The 24249-nt window shown below is 35.0% G+C and overlaps 1 protein-coding gene and 1 long non-coding RNA gene across 3 annotated transcripts in view; one reads left to right on the top strand and one right to left on the bottom strand.

The window, feature by feature from the left end:
• The window catches only part of LOC114719194 (uncharacterized), a 47578-nt gene extending 38673 nt beyond the window's left edge, over positions 1-8905 (bottom strand). The window contains exon 1 of one of the 2 annotated variants that reach the window (XR_003737893.1): positions 8684-8905. Coding sequence is in view for 1 of the 2 variants with exons in the window: in XM_028904654.1 (XP_028760487.1) it covers positions 8684-8695 (12 nt within the window). In the remaining variant the exon portion in view is untranslated. The remainder of the gene's footprint in view (positions 1-8683) is intronic. The other variant, XM_028904654.1, reaches the window with a different exon arrangement.
• Positions 5842-8709, top strand: LOC114719196 (uncharacterized). The gene is made up of 3 exons (XR_003737895.1): positions 5842-5854; positions 7137-7142; positions 8529-8709. It is a non-coding gene; the product is annotated as an uncharacterized LOC114719196 (long non-coding RNA).
• Positions 8906-24249: the final 15344 nt, after the last annotated feature.

Here is a 24249-nt window from a genome sequence, read left to right as displayed (position 1 = left end):
TTATGATGTATAACTACGTGCTATTTAATGGACACAACTTTTTTCTTTTCCCAAATAGTCTTAATTTTGTCTCTTTACAAAATACGACTAATCATATATTGATCACACTTAGTTTCTACGCCGCAATACGCACGCTTGAACGGAATTCAAAATTATTCACACATGCTCACGATTAATGATTAAGTAATGTAATGAATTGCTAATTCCACGCTAGATATTGAAACAGTCAATAACGTAAATTGAACTTCCTGTTCCCACGTACGCAAGAAGCATTATGAAAAAAGGCGTCCTGAAGAATCGTTTCACAATTCCTTGAACAGTTCGAAGTATTGCGCGTGAAAGAAATAAATCGGAGTCCTCTGATTTTTCTCATCATGCAAAAAGGAATAAATTTATTTTATTTAAGAAAAGAAAGATATAATACCCACACACACATGTACGTTATAATGATATCAAGTTTTGTCGATAGAAATTTTTTTTTTTATTTACAGTCATGTGCGCTTAATTTCTTTTAACAATTTTTGAGTTCAAGTGAAGGCTCGTATCTAATTTCTGTTAACAACGTTTTTTTACTGCGTGTGCATGTAACTATTGTGTTGTGTGTGTACACATATATGCATGCTGTTTTTGTTAACCATTTTACAGCACACTCACTACTAAAAAAAGACTTTAGGCAGTGACAAAAAAAGTCACCGCAGAAAGTAGACTTCCAGCAGTGACACTAAAAAGTTGACGCTAAAAGTATGACTTTCTACAGCAACTTTTTACGTCGCTGCTGAAAGTCCACACTAAAAGTATCTTTTAGCGGTGACAAAAACATCAATGCTAAAAGGTATACTTTCAGCGGCAACACAAAAAGTCGTCACTGAATGTAAGACCTTCAGTGGTGACATTTACCATCACCACTGAAGGGTTCACTTTCAGCAACGACATTCTAGTTGTCTTTTGGTTCTCCATTCAGCCTCAAACTTTTAGTGGCGATTTTAGAAAGTCACCGTTGAAGGTCTAACTTTCAGCAGTGACTTTCTAATGTTGCTGCTGAAAGTATAATATAATAATATATATTTTATTTTACAATAGTAATAAGCAAATTCAATCCAACTCAACGATAAGAAGTTTGGACATAAAAGGAAGTGGTCACCAGTTCGAACCTTGAAGAAGACACATGACAAACTCAATTATTTTTATATATTTTGATATCTTTTATATGGGTTTTGTCAACTTAATTGGTCCCTTTTTGCCTTAATTAATTGTTAATTGATTTAATATATTTTATTTTGAACTATTATTTTACAGGGGCAAAATTGTCATATTTTAGTTTAATTGTGACTAATTGATTTTTTTGAGAACAATTAATGCTACCTTATCTTTGAATTTTTGCTTGCAAGTTTTTGGAAGATTTTGAAAATTAAAAAAATAAATTTAAAAAATATAATAATAAAAGGGGGAGCGTTTTGCTCCCCCCAACCTAATATCCAATAATCATCTTGTTCATCCGGGGAGGCCCACGAGCTGGAGGTGGCGAGAAATGACAGAGCAAGACGCGAGGAACCAGCTGGACGGCGAGAGAAGACAGGGGACCATTCATCATCTTCTTGGTTGAACCTCCCTGGTGGCAGGGAGCTCGTGACGGTGGGAGAGGAAGACACGAGTTGGGCGGCGTGAACTGAAAAACAGAGAGGGAGGCGAGACTAGCCGGACAACAGCAGAAAAAAGAAAGAAAGAAGGACCAGTGACAGCGAACCGGCGGCACGAACAGTGACGCAAACGAACAGAAACAGCGAACAGAAGCTCAACGGCGTCATCCTCCATCAACTCTTACGCTGTTCCATCGCTGTCTTTAATAGCTTCACCGTGTTCTCCATGGAACCTTGTAGCAGAGCTTTGATTACAGTAATTTTGATGGCAGTCGGTGGCTAATTTCATGATTCTCTAATTCAACAACAATGGCAGGAGCTTGGATCATCAAAAGGGAGTTTTAGTTACTTAAATTTCCTGTCTAATAATTGTTTAACAATTCCTAGGTCTTAGGATAGTTATTCTAATTATTGGAAAATTTTGTATTGTTAAATCTGATTGTCTGTGGAGATTATTGTGACTGGATTATTGTTTAACATTTGACATTGGGCTGTTTATAGCTTTAATTTCAATTCTAATGTTGTGGTTATGACATTTGTATTGATTTTGGAGTTAATATATTGTGATTTTCTAAGGTGGCTTGGAATCTTGGATCATATTGTCTCTTGCTAACTTTAATTCTGTTGTTTTGGATTTAAGAGTTCTAATTAAGCATTGGTTTTTAGCATCCTTAATCCCATTTTATTATTCTGGTTGCAGTTAGTAAGTTGGGATTTTAGGAAAATATTTTGTGGCAATTCGAGGTGGCTCGGTTGTTGAATTAAAGCTTAATTATAATTCTAAATTCATTATTTTGACTCTCGTATCTTTTGGAGTGAGGATTGCCTGCGTTGTTGAATTGGAGGATTGATTATTATTATTGTTATTTGTGGGTTTCATTTTCATTTCTTTAATCTTAATTCATTTTAATCATTTTTATATAACAAAAAAAAAGTATTTTGATTTCAATTTAATTCAAGGTGTTTACTTAGCAATTATCAAATCAAAAATCGTTTTTATAGTTTAGGTTACTTCCATTTATTTACTAGGATTTAATTTCGTTTTCGGCTCCTCAAAGTGAATACGACCCGGATTGTGCACTATATTGCATTAATTCGGTTAATTTTTGGAGTAACCCCAAAGCGACAAATTAAGGGCAAGTTAACTTCAAGTGGCGCCATTGCCAAGGAGCCAAGAAATTGGTTCCCTAGTAATTAAGTGTCAAGTAGCCTTGATTGGGGTTCATTTGTTGAGCCTTTTTAGTTTTCATTTTTGTTAGTTTTTGCATTTTCTTTAGTAGTTTGCATTTGTTTCTTTTGATTTTTCATAGCATTTCTTTCCTTTGCATAGAAAATTTCTCAAAAACACAACTAAATATCTTGATTTTTCATTCATTGCATTTTTCATTCTCATACACATACACTTGCATTGCATTGGATTCATCTGTTTTCTTTTGCTTAATTGCTTCTGGTTGATTGATTGTTTATGCCAAGAAGGGGTAGGTCTAAAACCCTAGTTCCTTACAATCCTGAGCTTCAAAGTTCTTTAAGGGAAGTTAGACAAGACCAAAGGGTAGAAAGGACTAATGAGGTTGAACTAGACAATTTAACTGGTCTAAATTTGGTGGTTGACTTAGGTGACATAATGGAAATAGTTAATAATCTTAATGGTAACAACAATGGTAGTAATGACAGAGGGGGTAATGGACATAATGGGGAACATGATAGAGTAGGAGAGAATAATGAAGGTAACCCTAGAAGAAGAACCATTAGGGAAGCCACTACTTCTGATGCAAATTATGATCCTTTTAATGTTGCATGCCCTAATGTTGATGTTAATTTTGAGATTAAAGGTCCACTGCTTAATTCTTTGCCTAAATTTTATGGTTTGACAGGTGAAGACCCGTACAATCATCTGAAATCTCTCTCTATGGTATGTGCTAGCGTGAAGCCGATCGGGACTAATCTGGATGAGGTTCTTTGGAAGGTATTCCACTAGTCTCTAGAGGGCAAAGCGCGAGAATGGTACATGAGCTTGCCTAGGCATATGGCAGATGCCTACCATAACTGGAACAACCTCATAAAAGCATTCTTGGAGAAGTATTTCCCTGCTTCCCGGACTTCTACATTGAGAAAAGAGATCTACTCTGCAAAGCAAGACTATGATGAGTCACTTTATGACTACTGGAACCATTTTCAGGACTTGCTTTCTAGATGTCCACACCATCAGATTCCAGATGAGCAGTTAGTCCAATACTTTTATGATGGACTTAAGACCCAAGACAAGGGGATGTTGGATGCTGCTTTTGGGGGTTCTCTCATTGATTAAACTGCTGAGGAGGTATGGGAACTTATCAAGAAAATGGCCTTGAACCATCAATAGTATAACATCAGGGAGTCTAAAAATGTCAATGCAATGCATACTAATCCTTCTTCAGTCCACATTTCTCAATTGGACACATTCACTTCTCAAATTGCTGCTTTGACTGCACAGTTGAATAAGCTTGCATCTCACACTCCCCCTGTTGACACTCGAAATCCTAATTCTATGGAGATGACTGCATCTAGTTGTGAGCATTGTAACTCTGTTATGCACATCTCTGCTGCTTGCCCTCATAGATATGAGGAAGTTTCTGCCATGTATCAAGGAAGGGCCAATCAATCTAAGCAATGGAACCCATATTCAAACACATATAATGAAGGATGGAAAGCTCATCCAAATTTCCGATGGGTAAGAGGTGATAATAGGCAAGTTTAAGAGGGGTTTCAAGGAAATATGGTTCCTCAAGGGCAATCTTACTATGGAGGGTTACAAGGAGAATCTTCTAGAGTCATGTCTACCCCACAACAACCGCAGTGTAAGGATGATGAGCTGTTCTCTCAAATACTCAAGGGCATTGAGGCAATGACTAAGCACATATCTAAGTCTGAAGCTAAATATGAAGCTAGATTTGCAGGCCTAGAGAATAGGATGGAGCAATGGGAAACTAGAACCTCTAATTTGACTTCTTATGTCACTAAGTTGTCAAATGGTATGAGTGAACAGCAAGCTAAGGCTAGTGGTTCAATGCCTTCCAACACAGTGATAAATCATAAATCTTTGAATGCAATTACACTGAGAAACGGTAAGAAAATTAGTGCTAAGAAAGTGCAATTCAAAGAAGATGAAGAGGATGAAGAACCGGTTGACAAAGAGATAGAAGTTGAGTCTCCTCCTTCTAAAACCACTCAAGACATTCCCAAGGCTACTCAAGAGACCTCCATTCAATCCAAAGAGCCAATAGAGAAAGGATCACCTTCCAAAGGTGATGAGGTAAACATTTCTGACTTGCCTTTTCCTCATTCATATCTCATGAGTAAGAAAGTTGTTGAAAAGAAAGATAATGATGAGCTTTTTGAAATGTTTAGCAAACTTGAGGTTAATGTGCCATTACTTGATTTGATTAAGAAGATGCCTAAATGTGCTAAGTTTCTGAAAGATTTATGTACAAACAAGAGAAAGTATAGGCATAGTGAGAGAATCCAACTAGGGTCTAGTATTAGTGCTATCTTCAAGCCACAGCTACCTATTAAGTGTAAAGACCCGGGTTCCTACACTATTCCCTGTACCATAGGCAAAACAAACATTTCACATGCCTTACTAGACTTAGGTGCAGCCATAAATGTTATGCCTACCTCTATCTATGAGAGTTTGGGTATTTATACCTTGAAAGACACCAGTGTTGTGCTAAGTCTAGCTAATAGGACTATGAGACATCCTAAGGGCTTTCTTGAGGACGTTCTCATGCAAGTGAAGGGTCTTGTGTTCCCAGCTGACTTTTATGTGCTAGATATGACTGATGAGATTAAAGTCGATAGCACTTTGATTCTAGGAAGACCTTTTCTTAGAACAGCCCAAACCATAATTAATGTGAAAGATGGAGTCATTACCATGGGCTTTGGGGACCAACAGATTACCTTCAATATTTCTAATGCTATGAGTCAAGGTTATGCAGATTGCTCTTACTTGGGTGTTAATTTGATTGATTGTGTTGTTAATGATGTTGATTATTTGCATGAATCTGAGATGCATGAACATGATTGGTATGGTGAGACTGTTGAGCATGATGATGCATTTACTTGTTTATCTACCCCTCATTCTTCTTCTTTTTGCTCATGTTATGGTGACGTGGTGTGTGTTAACTGTTTAGAAGTTGATCACCTCCTTTCCATCTCTCATGATTTTGATGCATCATCTTGTCTTAACTGTGATTCTGCCTTGAACATTACACTTGATGATAACCTTGAAAAAGGCGAGTTTGTTGATTCTGCAGGTACTGATGATAAAGGAGCTATTACACAAGCTATATCGGTAGCTTCTCCTTTGAGTGGTGCTGGAATATTAGAAGAGGCTAGCAACAAGATTTCTACTCACTTAGTCACTTCTAATCCCACTCTTCCTTGTGATTTTCTTAATGTTTCTGATGATAAAATTGATACTGATCCTCTTTTTTGTAGGTCATCCAAGAATGGCACTGAGTTGGGAAGTGGAGGACATACACATCATGATGAGCTTATATCTCCTTCCCCAAGCCATATGGGCATGCCGCTTGCATTGAATGCACTTGACATAAAAGATTTAGTTCCTTCTGTTGTGCAACCTCTTGATTTAGAACTAAAACCCCTCCCCCTAATTTGAAATATGTCTTTCTTGCTGCTGATTCTAAATTGCTTGTTATTATTTCCAGTTCTTTGAATAGTTCTAAAGAAGAAAGATTGATTTCTGTGTTGAAGAGTCATAAAGGGGCTATAGGATGGTCTTTAGGGGATATTCCAGGAATTAATCCATTAGTTTGCACACACAGGATCCTTTTAAATGAAGGGTCCAAGCCAGTTAGGCAACCACAGAGGAGATTGAATCCTCTCATTCTGGATGTGGTTAAGAAGGAAGTCTCAAAGTTGTTGAGTGCTGGGATCATCTATCCCATATCAGACAATGAGTGGGTAAGTCCGGTACAAGTAATACCAAAGAAGAGCGGTATCACAGTAGTCAGAAATGAAAATGATGAATTGATTCCAACTAGGGTTCAAAATGCTTGGAGAGTGTGTATAGATTATAGGAAGTTGAATGATGCTACGAGAAAGGATCACTTTCCATTACCTTTTATAGATCAGATGTTGGAAAGAATTTCAGGAAAGTCTCACTATTATTTTCTTGACGGTGTTTCTGGCTATTTTTAGGTGCCTATCGCTCCTGAAGATCAGGACAAGACTACCTTTACATGCCCTTTTGGTACCTTTGCTTATCGAAGGATGCCATTTGGGTTGTGTAACGCTCCAGGCACCTTTCAAAGGTGCATGATGGTGATATTTAGTGATCTTCTAGAGCAAAACATGAAAGTTTTTATGGATGACTTTACTGTTTACGGTGAGAGCTTTGATGAGTGCTTGAATAGCCTAGAGCAGGCTCTTGAGAGGTATATTGATAAGAAATTGGTTTTGAACTTGAAAAGTGTCATTTCATGGTTGATAAAGGGATAGTCTTAGGTTACCTCATCTCCTAAAAGGGGATTGAGGTTGATAGGGCCAAAATTGAAGTTATTTCATCCCTTCCTTATCCTACTTGTTTAAAAGATTTGAGATCTTTCTTAGAGCATGCAGGTTTCTATCGGCGCTTTATTAAGGATTTTAGTAAAGTTGCTTTGCCTCTTTCTACCTTGTTAAAGAAGGATACTGAATTTAGATTTGTTGATGAGTATAGACATGCTTTTAACACTTTGAAATCTATGCTTATTTCACCTCCTATCCTCACTGTACCCAACTGAAATTTACTTTTTGAGTTGTCTTGTGATGCTTCTAACTTTGCAGTAGGTGCCACGCTTGGACAGAGGGAGGAGAAACAGTCTAGAGTCATCGCATATGCCTCCAAGACACTTGATTCCGCTCAAGTGAATTACACCACTACGGAGAAGGAACTGTTTGCTATTATTTTTGCTCTGGATAAGTTTAGACAATATCTAATAAACTCTCGAGTGGTTGTTTTTACAGATCATACAGCGGTTTGGTACTTGTTTAAGAAGCCTCAGTCTAAACCTAGACTGCTGAGATGGGCTTTGCTACTACAGGAGTTTGATATCGAGATCAGAGATAGAGCCGGAGCGGAGAATTATGTAGCTGACCACCTTAGTTGGTTACCTGAAGGCACACAGGGAGTTAACTCTTCTGATCTTGTTATTGACTCATTTCCTGATTCTGTACTTTTTGCCTTGGCTATTCATGAGCCTTGGTACTCTAATATAGTTAATTATCTTGTCACTGACCTTATACCTCCTTCTATGTCTAAATTTCATATTGATAAGCTGAAGAGAAAGGTAAGATACTATATCTGGGATGCTCCAATCCTGTGGAAGCAATGCAGTGACCAGATCATCAGACACTGTGTTCCAAATAATGAGATCCACTCTATCCTTACCTTTGCACATTCTTTATCTTGCGGGGGGCATTTTAGTGCTAATAGGACTGCTAGGAGGGTTTTAAAGTATGGTTTTTATTGGCCTTCTCTATTTAAGCATGCTTATTCTTTCTGCAAGTCTTGTGATAAGTGTCAGAGGTTTGGGAGTTTGGAAGGAAGCATGAGATGCCTCTAAGACCTATGCATTTTTGTGAAATCTTTGATGTGTGGGGCATGGACTTTATGGGTCCCTTCCCTTCGTCTTTTGGGTTTTCATACATATTACTTGTAGTAGATTATGTGTCTTGATGGGTAGAGGCAGTGCCAACTAGGAAAGATGATGCTTCTACTGTTGCCAAGTTTTTACGTTCTCATATCTTTTGCAGGTATGGCATTCCAAGAGCAATCATCAGTGACCAAGGAACACACTTCTGCAATAGGACCATCAAGTCTTTATTGGCTAAACATGAGTCAATCATAAGTTGGCCACTCCTTATCACCCTCAGACGAATGGGTTAGCTGAAGTCTCTAACCGGGAAGTGAAACGAATACTTGAGAAGATTGTGAAACCATCCCGTAAGGACTGGAGTGAAAGGCTTGAGGAAGCTCTTTGGGCTTACAGGACTGCCTACAAGACCCCTATAGGCATGTCCCCCTTCCGGTTGCTCTATGGTAAGGCTTGCCATCTACCTATGGAGATCGAGCACAAATCTTATTGGGCAATCAAGGCATGTGATGCAGATCTCGAATCTTCACTAGTCAATCGGAAGATGCAACTCCAAGAACTTGAAGAAATGAGACTTGAATCCTATGACAATGCCAGAATCTACAAAGACAAGCCGAAAATGATTCATGACAGACAGATTCTGAGGAAGCAGTTTTATAAAGGTGACAAGGTTCTAAAGTTTAAAACCCGGTTGAAGCTTATGCCTGGGAAGTTTGTCACCAAGTGAGAAGGTCCGTTTAGAGTTACTAAAGTATATCCCTTTGGCACGATAGAGCTCGTAGATGAGGAGACCGGTATAAATTCACAAGTCAACGGCCATCTGCTGAAGCACTACCATGAGGATCAAAGACCCCCCTAATCACACGGTTGTTCCCTTCCACCCTACTCTTTTACTTTCTGTTGTATTGCTGGTGATATCTATTTGTTGAGATAGTTAGGAGTAAGTATGGGGGAGGGAACTTCTCTAGTAGTTGTAGTTGTAGCTGTTTATTTCTGTTTAGTAGTTGTTTGTTTTGTTTCCTCTTGATTCTGCCATCTCTTTTGATTACTTGATTTATGCTTATCCATTTTCTTTTCACATTATCTTATCCTATCTCTCCCTTCTCTCTTCTTCGTGATAGTGATGTGTTGTGCTTCGATTTCAAATTGAACTTCACAACTTCCACTTCACTCGAGAGTTTAGGTTAAGATAATGTTGTTTTTCTTACATTAAGGACAATGTATTGATCAAGTGTGGGGGAGGGATTGCTGTTGAGTTGTTTAAAAAAAAAATTTTAACCTTTGGATTTGCTCCTGTTTCCTAAGTATTGCTGCTATAATTGCTCTCTTCTTTGCCTTATTGGCTGATTTCTGAATTGCATCGCATGATTTAAGAGTGATTCTTGCTTGGGAATTTTGTTGCTGGTTTCTATGTCCTCTTGCTTTCATTCACCTCAGTATTCTGCACTGCTGTATGGGCGAGTTGATGTTTTCTCTGGTGCTGACTTGACTTTTGTAACCCTTGGGCATCTCTTTTAAAATTCTTTTGCACAATGCTTGTGAATGTTGTACGGCTGAGTTTGATTGCATTTGATTTGAGTGATTTTTGTTCTTAGTTGATTAGCATAGTAGAATTCCTTTGGTACAGTGTTATTAACCTTGTTTCATAGCTTGATCCTTAAGGAGGAAACATCTTGGAGAAAGCCTTGATGGAAGGATTGTTGAGCCATATATTTTTTCCATCTTGTGTGATTTTCACGTAGTTTTGGTTAACCTCTAGAACTTGTCTAGATTCTTTTTCAAAGCTGCATTAATACCTAGATTTGTGAAGATGATAGGGGCATTCATTTCTAAACCTTTACCCAAACACAAACCACTTCATTTAACCTTTGTTCACCCCTTTGAGCCTTCACTTTCATTTTGTTCATTGCTTTTTAGTAAGTGTCTTGCATGAGTTACATTTGGTTTTTTTATTTTGAAAAGTACATCATTAAAGTCTATATCTCTGCCTTCTTGGGTTTGGATGTCAAAAAAAAAAGCAAAAAAAAAAGGGAAAAGAAAAGAAAGTTATAGAAAAAGAAAATAAGTTGCAACAAAAGAATAAATTTGAAATAAGGCATTCAATGGTGGTTTGAAGAGCAAGGATCTTGATGAGAGCCTTTGTCGTTCGCCTTGGGGTTTCCAATCAAAAATAAATCCAAGCAATGCAATATAGTGCAAAACTCGAGTTGTTTCACTTTAAGGAGCCTTTATTTGAAATCCTAAGCAACTAAGTATCAAAAACAAAGAATTGAGTTGGAAAGGGATTGATTTTCTTTTTAACTAACTAATTGGCAAAATTTAAAAGGATGCAAAATGAGTAAATAATTTTTGGTTTTTTAGTTTATAAAATGGACATGAATGAAATAAATAAAGAGAATTAGCAAGTGATAGGAAATGAAAAAGCAATCCTCTAGCATAATGATTAAGGCTGTCATTACTTCAATTAATTTAGGAGTTAACTAAATTCAAAAGACTCTAAGGGCCACCCCTTAGACTCGGTTTAATTAGAATAATCAATAGCAAATCACCTTGCATATTAATTACTCACAATTAAACTGTTTCAGCACAATTAGCCAAAAAAAATCAAGGAAAAGCAATTAACATTTTTAGTTCAATAACTAAGCCACCTTAAATTACCACTAAATGTTCACAATAATTTTAAAACATAGTCTAACCCAGTACAATGTAAAGAAATTAAAGCTAATCACAGCATAATGTTAAATTCTAATCAAAGATTCCAGCAGCTACAACCAATCTCAATATAAATATAAATCATCACAACACATTCAAACATTATAAAATTCATTCTAAGACCTAGAAATCACAATTACAATGTAGGAAATAAAGATTAGAAGAGCTGAAACTCCCCTTTGAAGCTCCAAGTTCAAGCCATAAACACTGTTCTAGAGAATTAGAGGATTTAGCTACTCTTAACCATCACAACCACAGTTCCAACAAACCAATTCGATTCAGCCATGAAGAACAAAGAAGATGAATGCTGGGGGTGTGATTTCGCTGTGAAGCTCACGCTGAATCCTCTTCCTTCACGCCGCTGGTTCGCTGTCGCTCTATTTCACTCACAGGTCCTTGCACGCTTGCCTCTGTTTTGTTGGACGCCTAGAAGGAGAAGAAGAAGGTGATGAATGGTGTTGTCATGCCTCTAGCCGTCGCTCACTGCTTCTCTTCGTGTTGCTCCCTGTTCGCTCTTTTATTTCTCGCCGCTGCCCAGCTCTCGTGTTTTTCTGTTGTGTCTTGTGGAGATGAAGAAGAATTATAATATATTAGGTTGGGGGGCAAAACGTTGCATTTTGCTCCCCCTTTTATTATTATATTTTTTTTTAATTTATTTTTCTTTTATGTTTTTTTTTCATTTTTTTAATTTTCATTTTTATTTTTAAATCTTCTAAAAACCTAAAAACAAAATTTAAGAAAAAGGTAGAATTAATTGTCCTTAAAAATCAATTAATCATAATTAAATCAAAATATGAGAATTTTGCCCCTATAAAATAATAATTCAAAATAAAATATATTAAATCAATTAACAATCAATTAAGGCAAAAAGGGACCAATTAAGTTGACAAAACCCATATAAAAGATATCAAAATATATAAAAATAATTGAGTTTGTCAAATCTCTGTTTCAAAAGTTTAAAATCTGCACTTTGGTGTTCTTTCATGATCGTACTTTAGCTCACTTTGAGTTTATACTTAATTACTCAAGCATTTCACTTGTTAGTCCATTCATTCATTTGGCCTTGTTTTTTGACATTACAACCCTTCAAGTCCCCTTAATCATGAACTTAAGGTATGCTAGTGGTGGAGATATTAAAATCTCTACAAGCTTATGGTAGGTGCTAATCTAGGTGGATTGAGTGAAATTTTTCCTATTTGAGAGATGAGTGAAACACTTTTACCCTTTGTGAGCTCTATTATGTTTCTCTTCCTTTATCCTGCTATGTTTCAAGTGTTAATTTCTTTGCATTGAAATATTCTACAATTGTTGATTGATTAGGAATAAAGGTTGCTTGAGTTAATTGCATATTCATACTTAGTCGATCTTATGGTTGCTTACATTGAATCTCTCTATTGGATTCTTCTTTAATGAAGTTTTGCCCAGGAGTGCAAAAGGCTAAGTGTGGGGGAGTTGACAAACTCAATTATTTTTATATATTTTGATATCTTTTATATGGGTATTGTCAACTTAATTGGTCCCTTTTTGCCTTAATTGATTGTTAATTGATTTAATATATTTTATTTTGAATTATTATTTTATAGGGGCAAAATTGTCATATTTTGGTTTAATTATGACTAATTGATTTTTTTGAGGACAATTAATGCTACCTAATCTTTGAATTTTTGCTTGCAAGTTTTTGGAAGATTTTGAAAATTTAAAAAATAAATTTAAAAAATATAATAATAAAAGGGGGAGCGTTTTGCTCCCCCAACCTAATATCCAATAATCATCTTGTTCATCCGGGGAGGCCCACGAGCTAGAGGCGGCGAGAAATGACAGAGCAAGACACGAGGAACCAGCTGGGCGGTGAGAGAAGACAGGGGACCATTCATCATCTTCTTGGTTGAACCTCCCTGGTGGCAGGGAGCTCGTGACGGTGGGAGAGGAAGACACGAGTTGGGCGGCGTGAACTGAAAAACAGAGAGGGAGGCGAGACTAGTCGGACAGCAACAGGAAAAAAAAGAAGAAAGAAGGACCAGTGACAGCGAACCGGCGGCACGAACAGTGACGCAGACGAACAGAAACAGCGAACAGAAGCTCAATGGCGTCATCCTCCATCAACTCTTGTGCTGTTCCGTCACTGTCTTTAATAGCTTCACCGTGTTCTCCATGGAACCTTGTAGCAGAGCTTTGATTACAGCAATTTTGATGGCAGTCGGTGGCTAATTTCATGATTCTCTAATTCAACAACAATGGCAGGAGCTTGGATCATCAAAGGGGAGTTTTAGTTACTTAAATTTCCTGTCTAATAATTGTTTAACAATTCCTAGGTCTTAGGATAGTTATTCTAATTATTGGAAAATTTTGTATTGTTAAATTTGATTGTCTGTGGAGATTATTGTGACTGGATTATTGTTTAGCATTTGACATTGGGCTGTTTATAGCTTTAATTTTAGTTCTAATGTTGTGGTTATGACATTTGTATTGATTTTGGAGTTAATATATTGTGATTTTCTAAGGTGGCTTGGAATCTTGGATCATATTGTCTCTTGCTAACTTTAATTCTGTTGTTTTGGATTTAAGAGTTCTAATTAAGCATTGGTTTTTAGCATCCTTAATCCCATTTTATTATTCTGGTTGCAGTTAGTAAGTTGGGATTTTAGGAAAATATTTTGTCGCAATTCGGTGGCTCGGTTGTTGGATTAAAAGCTTAATTATAATTCTAAATTCATCATTTTGACTCCCGTATCTTTTGGAGTAAGGATTGCCTGCGTTGTTGAATTGGAGGATTGATTATTATTATTGTTATTTGTGGGTTTCATTTTCATTTCTTTAATCTTAATTCATTTTAATCATTTTTATATTAAAAAAAAGTATTTTGATTTCAATTTAATTCAAGATGTTTACTTAGCAATTATCAAATCAAAAATCCTTTTTATAGTTTAGGTTACTTGCATTTATTTACTAGGATTTAATTTCATTTTCGGCTCCTCAAAGTGAATACAACCCGGATTGTGCACTATATTGCATTAATTCAGTTAATTTTTGGAGTAACCCCAAAGTGACAAATTAAGAGCAAGTTAACTTGAACACACTAAAGGCAAAAATATTTAGGCGGTGACGTGGCGGAGATCGAGGAGTGACGTGGCATGAGAGTGGTGATGTGGCAATGATGTGGGGGTGGCCGATGATGACATGGTGACAGCCGGCAATGCCTTGGTGGCCAGTGATGATCTGGCGACGATAAAGCCAATTTTTCTTCAACATCACTTTCAGCGGCGACTTTTAAAGTCACTTTTGGCCACGACAGCTTGTCACTGCTAAAAGTACTTTTGGCGGTGACAAAAAGGTCATCACCAAAAGTATCTTTCAATGGCGACAAATGTCGCTACTAAAACTTATAAAAGTCGCCACTAAAAGTGTCTTTCAATGGTGACTTTTTTTGTCGTCACTGAAAGTTTTCAGCCACGATTGTTACGGCAACGACTTTTAGCGGTGACTTTTTGTCACCACTGGAAGTCAATTTTTTGTAGTGACTCTAATTATAAGGGATGAGGTTTCTTGGGTAATTTGAGTTCCACTATCATTACTCTAAACCTACTTACCAATGTGGCTTAATTGTAACCATCAAGTTACGAAATTAATTATATATATATATATATAAGATACAGATGTGTGGGCAAGATGCTTGTGTGTCCGTGTGTATAGGTAAGTTTCAACAGTAATTGGGTGTTTATACCTTTGACTGACTGACTCTCGAGTCACAATAACCTTTTATATATATGTCGCTTCCATTCACTTCACTATACTGTGTCATGTGTAATAAAGGTCACCATTTTAACGCTCTTATATGACAGCATACATTTAATATTGACTTTATGCTACTGGGTTTACCGTAAGAACAGTTAATATTAAAGATATATTATTCAGTATTATGGAGTAATAAACTCTCTCTCTTTCAGCCCCCGGTTTTCTTTGGGCGGGCTTCTTACTAACACTGAGGAGCTGTCCTCTTTTCTTTTTTAAATAATACTATCTTTGGTCTTAACTATAAGACTTCATTTATAGTATATAAATAAGATTTTATATTTAGAACTGGAGGTAGTAATAAAAATCAGAAGAAAGAGTGATATGATGGAGTTCTTGAAGAATATTCTAAGCAGTTGAGCTTTTCACACGTGTTGTAAAGGTTGGGATTCAATGAAAGGGACCCAGAAGATTCTTCATGTTGGCCCACGCTACTCTAATTTAATTACTAGTTTTGAAGCTTTCAATGAAAGTTCTGATTTTAGTTAAACATACACCGCTCGTTGAATACAGTGGAACAGCCTAGCCATCAAAACCAAATAACCTAACCCACTTGGCTTACTGTTTTTATTTGAAAAATAAAGAAGTACACATTAGTGCTTCAATTAATAATTAATATTCTCACGGGTGTGTTTTATCTATCATTTTATGTACTTTTATCGAGGAGACACCGAAGTGAGAGTTCCATAATCGTAGGAACCAATGTTTTCCCAGAATATTCTCCATTTTGATTCCAACTTGGAGTGATTAATACTCAAGCTTGGCTCCACGTGAATGACAATATTTGACTCTGCCACTCCTGCGCGAAGGATCATCAATTTTTTGTTTGATGATTTTTAAGTACTTCAGGTTTATAGAGAAATACGCTATTGTATATATGACAAGCTCGAGTGGTAAGACATGGGGATCTTACACACAGCACGTGGTCTTGTCGCTTTTGACTTCACTTTTGATTGAGGCGTATTATTTTTTGTTGTTTTTTTTTTTGTGGGGGGGGGAGAGGAAGGGGTTGGATTTGGCGCAATGCGTTGTTGTTATTACATGTTTGAATAAGATAGGAGTCAGAAATTACTCCCTGCGCTTCTATATATAAGATTTACTTTTAAAGTGAGTACGATTTAAAATATAAATTTATTTTTGAGTTTATTTGAGTATTTATTACTTTTAATTTTTCCTCTCTTGCTCTTAGTTGACTGTATTTATCACTCTATATCTCTCATTAATATTACCTCATATATTATTTTTCATCATTTTTTTATTTATTGCTTCTCATTTATTCTCTTAATAAATAAGAGCAAATTTTTTTAAAAAAAGATACATCTATATTCTATTTATTATTTTTAACTAATTTTAATTGATAGTTTATTAAATATGATTCGGTTATTTGAAGCTTATATATAGGACCGGAGGAAGCATAACATACGTCTATACTTTGCAGAAATTATTTTTCAGGAAGCATTAACAACTAAAGACCTTAACTTTGCCCAAAAAAATTACTCCTCTAGTTTTAAATATAAAATCTATTTTATAATGTAATTTACATTATAAAATGAGTCTTATATTTAGAGTCGAAAGAATTTTTTTTTTTAACTTCAGAAACTCCCGTTTATTATTTTGAGCACACTATCACTCTGTTTGGTTCAGCAATTGAGGGTTCAAAAGTAACTTAATTTCCTGATAAGCCCATTTAGAAAGTTGGAGGGTGTTTGGCGGAGCTTATGGGCAATCGTACTTGGGCACAAGAAGCTGGATTGAAACGCATCTAAGGATAAACTCATCTGAAGTACTCCTCCGATCCTTAATATAGGATCCAATTCTTCAGTTATTTTGGTCATAAATATAAGAACATTTCTCATATTTATCAATTTTCTCTAAATTACCCCTATAGATACTCCCTCAACTATAGTCAAACAGAAGAGGGAGAGGGGGTATTAAAAAATATGATTATGGTATTTTAGGAAAAATGTGTCACTTTTCTTATAATTAACTAACTTACCTAATTTCCTTAATGTAATCAAATTAGTTAAATGGGTCTTATATTAAGTACTGGAGGAGTAACTTATTGAAGTGAAATCGTGTTAAAGACTGTTGGAATTGTCATAAGAATTTATTTTTTTCTCACTCCTCCCTCATTATTCTATCGTTTATTTCACCCAAACCCCTCGTTCCAAACTGAAACTCGTCTCGCCTGGACACCGCTCATACTTTATTTTTTTATTGTATTAAAATAATTTAAATTTATTGTATTATGTAAATTTTTTTAATCATTTATCAACCCCTCGTTCCAAACTGAAACTCGTCTCGCCTGGACGCAGCTCATACTTTATTTTTTTATTGTATTAAAATAATTTAAATCTATTGTATTAAGTAAATTTTTTTAATCATTTATCATTATTTTATAACACTTATAATAATTTGGGTAATTGTACAAAGTAAACTTACTAATTTAAATTCATTGTATTATGTAAATTTATTTTTTGTACATTATCTAATAAAACTCACACCTATTTTAGTAATTATACAAACTAAACTTACTTTTATTTAATCATAATCTAAACAACTTTTTATCCAATCTAACTTTTACAAACTAATTTTTATAAAATCCAATCCAAACACAATTCACATCACCTAATTTAACTTTTACACAACTTCACTTTTTTAAAAGTCAGATTGACAATAAACTACTTTTTCAATCATTAATCCAAACAGATCCTATGTAGTTTGTAACACTAGCGATCCTCCTAATTAATTAAATTTTAAGTTTTTCTTATTTATAAAAGGAAAGGCGTATCTGTTCGCATTATGACTAAATAAACTAGGTCATATATAGTCTCATATAAACCATTCTTTTGTAATCATAGCCAGTGCGATTTCGGCCCTACCAGTACAAGGTTTGGTGAAACCATATATGAAGGTAGTAGTGGAGTACCAAATCTGAAGCAAGTCAAATATCCGATTACAAGAAGGCCTTTACCTCTGAGTTGGCGGCTATCCAATGATCTTGAAATAATATTTTATAATTAACACGGCGCAAATTGTATTTTAAATATATGAATTAATAGTATACCTCTGTAAGTGGAGAAGGCACAGGAGAGAATCTGCATGGGTCCATTTTGATGGTGCGCCAGTCGACTTACCATTCTTTACTAGATATTATCAGAGTTCAAGTCGGACCTGTTTTTCAAATTAAACCAAATTATTCTCAATGCCTTCTCTCCACCATGAAAGGGCATTCAAGAATGATTTAAAACAACATATGTACGTACAACTTAATTAAACTTATAACTCCGCTATGAGTCATCCAAGACTGATTCCTAAATTTAACTAATTATTTGAGTGTCAACAAATTATCGACACCTCAACCAGCAGTACTTTACTAGGTCTATCATTCAACACTTCCTCATGCGTGCTTGTGAGTTGTGACTGTTCTAATTAATGATCATAATTCGCGTATGGAATCACAGAACAACAACAAGAAGCAGCTAGCCAGTGTAACAGAAGTTAAGAAGTGCAGATCAAAAGAGAAATACTATATCCAGTCCTTAATATATGAGTTAATTTGACTTTTAATTTGGTGCTAAATATAAGACCACAATATACTTTGTCTCTCGTATTTTTTTCATTTGTTTCAAGATAGTTCTTATAGTGCTGCACATTTTAAAGGTTCCATTACATGGTAGTTTTAGCTAATACACATAATTAGCAATTATATTTTAGGAAAAATAACACCTATTTATTACAAATAACTAAGTTAATTAATTTTCTCAATCTACTTAAATTAATCAACTAGCTCTTATATTAAAGACAGAAGATAGTATAAACGAAATATTAAGAAGCCGATCATTGAGAGGATTTCCCATATAATTATATACACGCAAAACTCATCAGTCTTAGTGAAAGCTGGCTATACTTGGCGAATAAACGGTCCATATTCATAGGTGGATACACTCCACATATTTAGTCAAATGGCATAATTAGCTATAACTTAAAAATCGCAACAAGGCATAGATACAATATGCCCAACGAAGATTATAAATACCCTAAGATCCCAGAACTTCTTAAATCATCATCTGGATTCACTCTAACATTTCCTTGAACCTCAAAGCCCTTCTTATTCACTACTCAGACAACATCTTGAAGCTTGTTTTAATTCTTTAGTCATGGGTGAGGCCATTCTCAAATACTTAGCTATGGTTGTCGTACTAGTTGCTTTCAATGAAGTTATTATAACTCAGGGAAGGCAGATAAAGGCTTCGAACCAGCATTCCAAGAGGAACAAAGACACTGCCATTGATGGTACCATTCCTACTTCATCAAATGGGGATCATGTAAGTGCTCATCGACCAACAACTCCAGGAAACAGTCCCGGGGTTGGTCATCGAAAATTTGGAGTGGAAAATAAAGATATAAAAGCAAAGGTGGTGGCAGTGGAAAGCCCAGATGCAAAACATTATCGTGTAACGTCTCAAGGATCCAAAACTAATTTCAAGCCTACAGAACCAGGTCACAGCCCCGGCGCTGGGCATGCTGTTCATCAAAACAAGGTTAATGCAGAGGTAGGACGCAAACAAAATCAATTAGGTAATTAGAAAATTAAATGTGGTATTCATTTGAATTAACGTGTGTGTGATGTTTCAATTTCGTTAAGCATTATTAGTAGCGTGCTTTGTGCTTTCAAAATATGATTATGTATTTCTCTGTGATTCCATAATAAAGACCGTTTGTACTAGATATTAATTTTTCTGTAACAATTAATGAATAAAGAATCTGTTATTGCATCTAAAATCGAATGTAAAATGTTGCTTCATGCAATATGTATATTCTTTTTTTATACTTTTTTGCACTTTAGGTAAATTACGATGAAAATTATTTTCACCAAAAATAAACATGGATGCAAGCATCCACCCAAAAAATTCTTGGATACTACTGATATGGCGTTATATTATCATTTACTGGTATATTATTATATGCGTGTGTGTGTGTGTGTGTGAAATCATGCGTGGGCTAAGTATAAGCTTATGCCAACTAATCTTAATTTATTTTTTTAAGAAAAATGTCATTAAAGATGACAAGTAGAAGCAGGAATCGAGATTGATAGGAAGCAAGCAACTGATTGATTGCGCATAGCCAAACCGGAAAAGAAGGAATATCAATAATGTAAAAGCACTTACAGTTTTTTTTTTTTTTTTTTTTATCAACTCCACCTCTATGTATTCACTGCCGGAAAAAAAAATTCTGTGGATGTTATGGGAACGTTTCCGAGGAAAAAAGGTCCATAATCAATTTTTAAATTTAATAGAATGAAATGCATGGGCATAATCTTAGATATTAATTATTTTAATTTTATTATTTTTACAATACCAAAGCATAACAACGCTTTTTATTTGCTCTGGAGGCCAGTAAGAGAAGACGAAAGGAGATAAAAGAAAATAATATGGGAGTTGTAATTAAAATTCAAAATGAATCAAGACATGATGCCTGTATTTGATTCATTACTAACAAATAAATTGAGTTATTAATTAAAAAACATCTTTTATATAAATAATGACGGAAATCGGGGGGCGAGAAACAAACAAACAAACACCGGTAAGGTTCTCTCTGACATATTCCATTCTCTGTTTGAAGAATCTTTTAGATTTCGAAGAGTACAATGATGAGTGGCCTAAAATAAGCTAAACTGGTATATAAAAGATGTTTTTAAGAACTGATAAGAAAAACAACTAATTTGTAGTTACGATAAAGCATCAAGTGAACTACTAAATATTTAATTAACATAATCATTTTCTTTAAAAATTAAACCAAATCATGAGCCGTCATGCGGCACATGCTTCAACTTGCGATCTTTAAAATTGGAACGCACTTATTAGTGATTGTGCCCATGCTATGTATATAATTAAACTCTAAAGATAGCGTTTAAATTAAGAAATTAACCTATCAACTGAACAGGCTTTGCGCTTTCGCTTTGGGATTAATTATAAATGTAAGAAGTTTTATGATTTTAATATGTGTGTGTTGCTGGGTGATCAAAAGAAGGACCACTTGCACAACTATGGTCGGATTCTATAAGCGTCTAGCTTCAGCCGCAACTGCAACTAACATAACCGCCATTGTATCTTCAATCTCATTTCTTTTTTCAGGTCCTAAACAAAACTCCATCCTTCTATCTTTCTTTGTATTAAGTTGACATCATTTTCCCTTATTTCTATTTCCAACAATTTTTTTCTTTTGTGCCCCAAAACAAATTACAAATAAGATCTTTCTCCATTATCGTATACCGATATATTTGGAGAAAGAGCAAAAGAGGAGAATATGTTTATGTCTAGAGTTGACATCTTATACATTCATTTATTATTTTAATCTTTTCTTTATCTTTCTTCAAATGCATCACACACATATATATATATATATATATATTCTTTTCTTTTTGTGAATATGCAGCGTAAACAATTTTGGGAATGTTTGGAGGATTTGAAGTTATTTCTTTAAAAAAAAAAACTTAGAAAGATAAAGCACACTAGTTTTGCTACGAAAATGGACGGGTAATGATGATACAATAATGATAATTAAAAGAGATTCTCACGACGAATTATTATTAAAATAATTTTTAAATATTAAAAATGCATATATCTTAACCAAAATCAAGTCACTGATATGAAGAATTATAAATAAAAGTAATTTAAGAATATACAGATAAAATAAAGTGACAAGTTTAAATGTAATTATATATGTGAGCATCAATATAAATTATCAAATATCTATTCAAGATATAAAATCTATGACGAGTTATATTATTCATAGACAGTGGTGTAATTTATGTGTGATTTCACTCATTGCATAGGTATTTTTAACTAAAAAAAGTAAATCAGTTTTTATTTAACGTTTTGGTCGGACCAACGCATGTGGCCTCTCTTACTCCTCATCGCTGGGAAAGATTCCGAAGAGACCTTTTCCTGTGAAATATTTAAAGAAAGAGACTATAGGGTAGCTCTTGGATCTATTTGCTAAAGCCCAACCTCGCGAGAAAAGAAGGCGAACATCCTCTGTGCTTTGTCTAGTTGTTCGTTCTTCTTGTCTGACCTCTTGCCCCATGAAACTTCGTTTAGTTTCATCTGGACAAAATTTAGGTACAATGTCTATGTGTTAGATCGTTTCGGTTAAAAATTGACTGGCCAGCTGAGATATTTCTATAGCTCAGTATAACATGAATAAGAGTTTCAAAAAGTGTCACTAAATATAATTATTGTTATTGGAGAATATGACACCAGCTAAACACATAAAAGAAATGATCTAAATTTAGCTTGGAACATATGCCCAGCCCTTTAATTCTTCTTTTAAAATTTCAAAGCTCTCATTTTATGGTTTCAATGGTCATTGTGTCTAGGAACTAAACAAGTCCTTCATGTAAATTTTATCAGAGAGATGATGGAGAGATATGTATAAGCTTGAAATTACACCTCGATCGATTGATTAAGAAGAAACCATTCCTTTCCTCCCATGCACCTCAATAGTCAAGGCCTTTCATTTGCCAGTTTCTTATGGGATATTTTCATTAAGTCACCCTTTTTTCTTTGAATTAATTAATGAAAAAGCACGAATTAAGTGTTTGTTTGCGTGACCTGCCAATTTTTTTTGTTGGTTTTCACCTGAGAACTAGTCTACCTGAGCTGGCATAGAAGCTCTATATACATATGGAATATTACAGCCTTTACAGTGCAGAGTAGACAACAAGGTGAACAAAAGAAAAGTAGAAGATTCCCTTGCGCAGTCAATACGTAAGACTTAAAAAAGGAACCAAAAAGTGGGATTCCACTTTCCCTCAGCTTGGGGTGATCATTAGGCCTCAACGCGCATGCATTTCAAATTAATGCAATTTCGCTACAAAACTAAATCAGATTCCCTTCTTTCTCGCCAGAGAGCGGGTAGATCTGCGTCTGTTCGGTAACTGGAATAGCTTACTCCTACATTGCAAAGGAATAGACACAGAAAGCAAAGATAAATAGTTTTTTTTATAAAAAAAAAAACTATAATACTCTTCAAAAGTACTGTTGCTTGATGTAACATTAAAAACTGTACACAGATACACACATATTGATGAACAGTATTGACTAGCTAGAAATAATATATTGTTTAGAGTTTAAGATGAGTTTCATTATATATAATTTATGAATAAAATAACTTTTTATAAACTTATGTTTTATGTTGACATGAATTATTCCCCTATGTATGCATGTGTGTAATAGAAGGGGTTTAATGCCTGAGCTAATGAAGAAACTGGCCCGGTTTTGTTGCAAGCATTTGTCAAAATTACAGTGTGCCATATAATACCAAAAATGTCACCCTTTAGATTGATACTCCTCCAGTCCTTAATATAGGACCCAATTGTTGAGTTGGTTTTGGTCCTAAATATAAGACCCATTTATCATATTTATAATTTTTCTCTAAATTACCCCTACGGATACTCCCTCAACCATAATCAAGTAGAAGAAGGACATGGGATATTAAGAAAGATTATTATGGTATTTTAGGAAAAACGTGTCACATTTCTTATAATTAACTAACTTACCTAACTTCCTTAATGTAATCAAATTAGTTAAATGAGTCATATATTAAGGACCGGAGGAGTACTATTTAATAGGCCATAGCTGATATGACTTAAATGCAGACTTATCCCTACAAACACATATGTCCAATTTTTGGAATTGCTAGGGTTGCCAAGAGATGTCCTGGAATTTTTTTCTTTTTTGGTGTAACTAACAAGATGGAATCCGTGAGAATGTACGCTGAGTTTTGAAAGCTATAGTATGGCTGAAGAAGTTGCATATATATGATATATTCCCATTTCCATAGCAGACTTCAATGTAAAGAAATGGTTGGCGAGCTGGCTGCCTGGCATATTCGCTTGATGAACTACCCTAGCTACATGAAGCCACGTGAATGAGTCCATAACGTATCAATAGTAATATATATACTTTTCCAGATAGATTTGCGAGTTTGCATAATAATAATAATTCATTTGTACGTGTCCAATTTATATGCGTTATTTTATTTCCTCCTCCTCCTTCTTTTTCCATTTTCACTTGTAGGGTCTTCGTATTTGTCCTTCCAATAACAATGCGAAAGAATCTCATGTTGTCAAAGCATGAGATTATTCTGTTCAACCTATAACCCGAGTTTTGCCATTAAATACACACGCATATGTTTGTTAGATTCATATTGTGGTTGTTTTGCTTTATATATATAGCCGCCGTATATTAATTTAATTTGTAGTATACGAATTTAATCGCGTATCATACAAATATATGTATTAATTTCGAGGAAAATAATACTCTTTCCACTTTCTCTCTTATGAAGAGCCGCCGAAAATTTTGGTGTTCCCTAAAATTCTTCAACAAAAGAGGAGGATCTATCTTGATTATATTTCAAAGTTCAAGCTTCCACCCATTCTTTTCATTTTTCATTTCATGATCTGCTCGCAC

The sequence above is a fragment of the Neltuma alba genome, unplaced genomic scaffold (assembly GCF_004799145.2).
Source record: "Neltuma alba isolate B1F8T4 unplaced genomic scaffold, ASM479914v2 tig00011897_pilon, whole genome shotgun sequence".
Lineage (NCBI taxonomy): Eukaryota > Viridiplantae > Streptophyta > Magnoliopsida > Fabales > Fabaceae > Neltuma > Neltuma alba.
The sequence above is the reverse complement of the archived record's forward strand: the minus strand, read 5'-3'. Positions and strand labels throughout refer to the sequence as shown.